Below are 6835 nucleotides of genomic sequence, written 5' to 3'. Positions count from 1 at the left end.
AAAAAGAGATTCTTACAGGACTGGTGTGATGCCTCTGTGTTTCTTAAGTACCCTATACAACACTGAAAGTGCGATTACTTTAAGAAGGCAGAAGGTTTTTACAGGATATTCACTGTTTTTTTTTACCCAAACTTCATTACTGTGGAACTAGTAGAAACCTTTCTAAAAGCCTGAGGGACGTACTTCTGCTTCCTGGCTGGATCTCGGGGTGCAACCGAGCTGCAGTAGCGCATCAGGCCTTAGCCAGGGGGGTGCAATACAGATCTGTGCTCGGCAGCGAGCGCGCGAGCGGCTGCCTACGCAGTGCAGCTCAGCTGTCCAGGCATCATAGCCCTGCTTACCTAAGGAACTGTCGAGGTTTAGTGCTCTTTAGGAACATACAGAGGGAAGATGATAAACCACAGGGGTGTCAAAGTTTTTTCCTCGCCCATGCATTTTCTAGTGTTCTGTAAGTGACCTAAATAAATAATCCTGCATAACTACTGGCAGGTGCAGCGGGGGTCACACTTACCATTCTTTCTGCTACCGCTGTCAGCAGGACATTCCTTCTGCTTTATCCTACATGTTTCCAAATTCAGCAAAAAGGGAAAAAAAAGTTGAGAAAAACATTTTAAACCCCCCCCCCCAAACCCACAATAATAACATTACCACTAGTGATACAAAAATGAAGCCAAATTCTTCAAAGCAAGAGAGTTAACAAAGAATAAAAAATTCTTGCAAGTCGTGGGAGATGTGACTAATATTTGTCAGGTGAAACCCTCACAACTTCGTTTAATTTGATAAATTTAAGAAAGTGCCTTGAGTTTGCATTCCAGTCTTGGCAACTGTTTAAATAGCCTGAGAATCAACACAAAACTGTTACATGACTACTTCCATAGTCACCTCCCACCCCCGTTTCACACTCAACCAGCAATAACTTCCTTATGCAAAGGAGGAAGAACAGAATTTAAAAAAAAAAGAAATCACGATTTGTTGTAGGTCATGACAAACCGTCGGCGTTTCCTGTAAACCACATGTTCGGCAGCCATGCAAATACAGGGAACATCAGTCTTGTCTTTCCAGAGCATGTCTACATCCAGTGTGATGGACTGAAACGGTACTGGAGAAGCAACAGCCTAGGCCTGGTGAGGGAGTCCTTGGTTGTACAACCACGCTGACATAACTTTCTGAAGAATAGGTTTCCTACTGGTACATAAAAACTAAGATACCCTGGTGAAAAAAGATCCTCAGATGACCGCATGAACTAGTAAAGTAAAAATAATTAAAGATTTAACTTCTCTGAATTTGGCGTCTTTTGGAAGGACATGTAGCTGACGCCTTTGCCGAGGCCGTGGAATGCCACAAAGCAAGTAACACTTTATACACCTACCATTTTTTATTATTGCATCCTTGCGGGAGGAGAATTCTTAAAGCCTTCAATTAGACACGTCTAACTTCTGCTGGCTGGGGGAAAAAAAGAAAACAAAAAACCCAACAAAACCCCCAACTACCCCCCTGCAAAACCTCAAACCTTGATAAGAGAAAGAAAAAAAAAAAAAAAAAAAAAAAAAAAAAAGAAAAAAGACACATAGTGTTTCATAAGAAACAGCACTACAGCGCAGGCTAGTCCCTTCTGTCCTGGAGCGCCCCCCGCTCTCTCCCAGGTCCCATACTACCAATGGGGGTGGGCTCCCCCCATCTCCCTTACCCCTGCCACGGCAGTATATTCAATTTTCCCACCTTTTCAGGGCCTTTAGCAAAAGGCAGCTCATTTGGTAGCTATTTTACTAGCTCTAACACGCAGCTGCACGTGTGCTGATTCAACACCCAGCATATTAAATGCAGTTTGGTGGGAGCAAATTGCCAACCAAAAACGATAAACACTCATTCTCCTTGCTTTTCCTTGTCCCATCTGGGACATAGGCAGCTTCTTCACTGGCTGCTGCATTACCATAGTCTTATCTCCCAATTCAACCACTCAGCTTCATCGCTTACAGGAACTTAACTATCTTTGAGCCCTCTACCCTTTTTATCATGTCAACCAAATGACTCGACAGGCTCTGACATCATAAAGCAATAGATGAAGGGACTATTTGTATTAAGTCTTTTTTCTTCAGGGTAAAAAGAAAAAAAAAAAAAGAAAAAAAAAAAGAAAAAAAACCTCTATGAAAAGTGAGGTTATTTGTATCCCAAGAGGTAAACTAACCCCATAAAGGCCAGTCTGTAACAGGAAGAAGCTAAATAACTGGGATCCAGTGTCAGGACGCCTGGGAATGGCTCAAAGCTGCAGCAGGGGAGGTTCAGACCGGACGCAGGAAGCCTTTCTTTACCGAGAGGGAACACTGGAACAGGCTTCCTAGAGAGGTGGCTGATGCCCCAAGCCTGTCAGTGCATAAGAGGCATTTGGACAATGCCCTTCATAACGTGCTTTAACTTTTGGTCAGCCCTGAAGGGGTTGGATGGTTGGTGCAGTTCCCTTCCAACTGCTGTACTCTATGCCATGCTATGCCACTCTATTCCATTCCAATGCAGCTACACCTGCAGCTACAGAGAGAGAGGGAAACAAGGGAGCCACAACATCTTTCACACTCTCAGTACCTCACGTAGGAACATACCAGACGTATATGCTGCCCCAAAAGGCTCTAACTGTGAAGCACATGCAAGGAACAGTATATGCACACAGGCAAGTTTTTTTAAGAACAGCTATTTTCCACAGACCTGGCCTTTGAGAAATGTACCTCATTGCTGAAGGTGGAGAACCACACATGGTCACACATTATTGTCACTTCCCAAGTTAAAACACATTTCAACCTTTTGAAACTCACTTTCTTTACATTAAGAACTGAATAATTGCGTTACTCTGCAACAGCAGCTACGTGCTCCCATCCATACATCTGAAAGAATACATCATCTACCACACAACAGTACTGAACTTTCATTTTTAGTCATTCCTTTGTCATTTGCCTGTGCCTTCAGATCTGCTTAATGCCCAGTGTGAATGGTCCCACCCATTGCGGACACAGAAATCATTACAAGGATTGTTACAAGGATTCTGAGCGCATGTGTCCATTTCAAATGCTTCACCTTTGTCTAGGTACCCAAAAATCAGTATAGAAAAATAGCAAGTACAAACTTTTAATTAGCTAGACTAGCGTCTTCCGGCAGCACACTGCCTCAGTCCCAGCATTCCTCACGTCTTACATGCAGAGTAACTTCCTACTCGGCGATGCACGTCTTTGCTCATGTTGCCACCTACAGGAAACCACAGACCACGGTGTCTTTATTAACTACTGCTTAGGCGAACTGTCACAGAAAACTGTAAAAGCGAGACAGGTGAAATGAGAAGACATCCATTATCACCCATTTTCCCCCCTCAAAAAAAGGTGGTTTTTATTGATAGCATTGAGACCAATGCCTGCAGTACTCGTGTATTTTTACAGCAGCCTTCTCTCCTTTCCCAGTCCCACAGTGGCCTCCAACCATCTTCCCCATCCCCGGAAGCAAGGGGTTGAAGGGGGAGAGGGGAGGGTGCTGAAGAAGGAGGAAAAGACCTTCGGAAGAACCCAACTTACTGTCTTGACCCACTTGTTTTTAAGCCTCTAAGGAACACAGTTTTTAGAGCAGGAAATACAGAAATGCAAGTCAGGTTTGTAAGCTTAACCCTGGCAGGAAAGAGGGGGTTGTGTTTAACTTTCACTGTGTTGAACTTAACAATTTAGGAATAAGTACTGCTCACATACTGTACTTACTGTAAAGCCAGACAAATTAAAAAAAGCAAGACACTGACCTCAGAGATGGATGGGTAAGCAGGCAGGGTTGAGGGAACCAAACTTCAACTCCCCAACGGTAGCAATCACCTTGAGTTCCTAGAAGTGCACAATTTGCTTAAAAAAGTCAGCTTTACCCAAAATACCCTAGAGCTTCCTTTGTTAATTTGATGAAAGCAGTTTTATACATTTGAGCTCAATATTCTCTTTCCAAAAATCTTTTTCTCAGTCTTTTTTTATAAGACCATTACACTAAAATAGCTTCACTATTTTGGGTTCTTTGATTGGGAAATTTTGGTAAGCAATGCCAGTAAGATTCTTTCTTAACATACATACAGGTTTTCAAGATATTTAACTTCTGGCCACTATGAACGAATATCCCATGAGACTTAACCTCCACATTTTTCAGCCATCTGTGGTCTAAAGCACTGACTTACAGCACTCGGGCGTTAACACGATCGTGACTTGGCAGAGTCATTCCCCTCCGCTTAACGCCATGGAGCTGAGCTATCTCGTACCAATGAATTTTCGCAGAGCTCTCACTTTAAATCAAGTTTGAGAAAAGTTACTCAGGAAAAGCCACGAATAACTTGAGCCCCACAATCCGTGGGCAGTTATGGTCTTTTATATCGCAAGTGCCTCTTCCACTCTTGCTTGCATACCACACTTGGTATTTTCTCCCATGTTGCACCTACCCTGCGGCACTTCCCTAACTCTGCAAGAGTGGACGTAACTAACAACCTCTGACCACGGCCAGTTGTTTTCTGTAACAAAACCAACTTTCAGACAGCGCCCATTCCCGCTGTTCCTACCCCATGCCATTCTATCAACTCGCAGAGATACCATCTAACAAAAATTCTCAAAATTTAGGTGTGTTTTCAAGGCTGGATCCTCCAAAAGTAGCTTGTGTAAACTGTTACACCAGCAGAAAAAAACCCTGAAGACATTTGTGTATGACCAGGGTTGATTACAGCCTGAGAACACAGGATTTCTTCTCCAAAGCCATTTTATTTTAAAGAGACCCCACATCCTGCTGCTCCCATGCTGGTAGGGGGCTTGACCCTAGGAACTTTGTCACAGCAGCTTTCGGATTTGGTACAACTGCAGTGAGAACGAGAACGCATCCTCCTACTTCGCTGAACACTGCAACAGAAGAACCACACTGACAAAGCGCTGCAGACAGGAAATACAACTGATTGACTACCAACTACTTGCAAGACTGGGGCTCCATGCAGTTGCACTATTGGTACCCATCGGCATGCATTCGGGGGGTGCTGGTAACTCACCATCTTTTTCAAGAAGATGCAGTCGAGTGGAACAAGAAATACAAAAGAACACAGGAAAACTCACACTACAAGCACAAGTAACTTGAGCAGGGGTATCATCAGGAACTTTACCAAGTTTCATGACTTTAGAACAGTCGTTAAATGCCTAGATGCATTTTGAATGCTGTTTATCTTTAAAATGGGAAAAAAGTGATGCCACAGAATTGCATACCCAACAGATAAACAAGATAAGCCCTAAGAGAGAATATTGCCACATGAAACATCCATCAAAAATAACCTGATAACTTGCTTCTAGTAGTCATCTGTGAAAGCATTCAACTGACCCTGTTTTCATATAGTAAGGATTAGAAAACTCAGGCAGGACTTTCTTTTTAAACTCAGAACAGGTACTGCTGCTTCTTTTTCAGTCTCCTATAATAAACTATTCCTCATTAAACTTGCAGAGTACATTTCTTAATTACTTCGAAGGAGCCTTGCTACCGGACAGCTATTCCGACCAACTCATCTTCTCCAAGTAACTTTCTGCCCCTGCCTGTGGACAACATAGAAAAAAACCCAATCTTTTAAGTTGCCAGATATTGCAAGCCTCAAACATCTGAAATAGTATTTGACAGGTAGAAAATAAAGCTATGTTTCCTGAGCTCTCAGACAACAACCTAAAATAGGATAATATAGTATCCCATATTATACAAGACACAAAAGGGAGCTATTTTTTTTTTTTCAAATTGTCTTGAAACTTAACAATATTATCCTTACAATATATGTCACTGACCTCTTTACAGCAGGCTGTGGAGGAAAAGTTAACACTTTTGGAAAAAGTATTCTATAAAAATCACTTTTTTTTTTTTAAATTAACATGTTGCTTTTATTAGTACACTTGACAGTTGTGAGAAATTATTAACAAGAGAAGTTTACAGAGCCATAACTTCACTGATGTACATTTTTCTGTTAGTGATCAAGACTCTCCAGAATTAAGACAATCACTTCACTAGCATAGATAGATGGTTTACTAAGGCAACCAGTTTTCAGATATCTAGTCTGCATAAGAATATTCATGTACTTATTTATTCAAAAGCTGCATATTTCTTCCAGAAAGAGTAATTCTCCCACCCACCCCATTTGTTTATATTCTTCCACTTTTAAAAGCAGATGCTAGCTTCTGACTTGCAGGTTGTGTGTGAAGACAGATTTGTTGTTACACAGATGCGAGGCAGCTACATGCATTCCAGTTCAGTTCCGAGAAAAGCAGGCAGTTCTATTCAGTTCCACCTGTTTATTTCTTGTGTCTTTCACTTCAAAGTTGCAGCAAGTAATGCGTCCATCCATATTTGTCATAAGTACAACTGTATGATGTAACAATTATTCCAGATGCGAGCTCATTTCTTTTTCTTCCCTTTACCTTTCTTGCCTCCTTCCCCTTGCTGAAGACTTTGATCACTACCTCCCATCTTTTGGGTTCTTGTTTTCAGTTTGGGAATGGTTTCTGCAGCATACAGCATCACCGATTTACCTAAAATCACAGGGAGAGATCAACACATGCCTATTATGTTAAGAACATCTGCCATCATTTTCAAAGTTAGAAACTCCAGGCCCACTTCCGATTTCTGCCAAACTACATATAAAGCCTAGGAGTTCTGCTTCCTTCCTCTGTGTAGCTAGAAGTTTGTGAAAAACTCTTATCAACTTTTTTTTTTTTTAAAATAAATTTAAAAAGCGCAGGATCAATAAATGTCACAGCATACTGCATCTGGCACACAACCTGACAATCTCCGAAGTATCTACATCTTTTCTGTTACTCTTTCC

The 6835-nt window shown here is 41.8% G+C and overlaps 1 protein-coding gene across 1 annotated transcript in view; it reads right to left on the bottom strand.

The window, feature by feature from the left end:
- Window positions 1–5875: 5875 nt before the first annotated feature.
- Window positions 5876–6835, bottom strand: part of SRP19 (signal recognition particle 19) — a 7019-nt gene continuing 6059 nt past the window's right edge. Inside the window, exon 6 of the mRNA XM_035888458.1 lies at window positions 5876–6542. Within this exon, the coding sequence (XP_035744351.1) occupies window positions 6409–6542 (134 nt within the window). The 3' untranslated portion in view covers window positions 5876–6408. The remainder of the gene's footprint in view (window positions 6543–6835) is intronic.

Source organism: Egretta garzetta, unplaced genomic scaffold (genome assembly GCF_000687185.1).
Source record: "Egretta garzetta isolate BGI_Z169 unplaced genomic scaffold, ASM68718v1 scaffold271, whole genome shotgun sequence".
Classification (NCBI taxonomy): domain Eukaryota; kingdom Metazoa; phylum Chordata; class Aves; order Pelecaniformes; family Ardeidae; genus Egretta; species Egretta garzetta.
The sequence above is the reverse complement of the archived record's forward strand: the minus strand, read 5'-3'. Positions and strand labels throughout refer to the sequence as shown.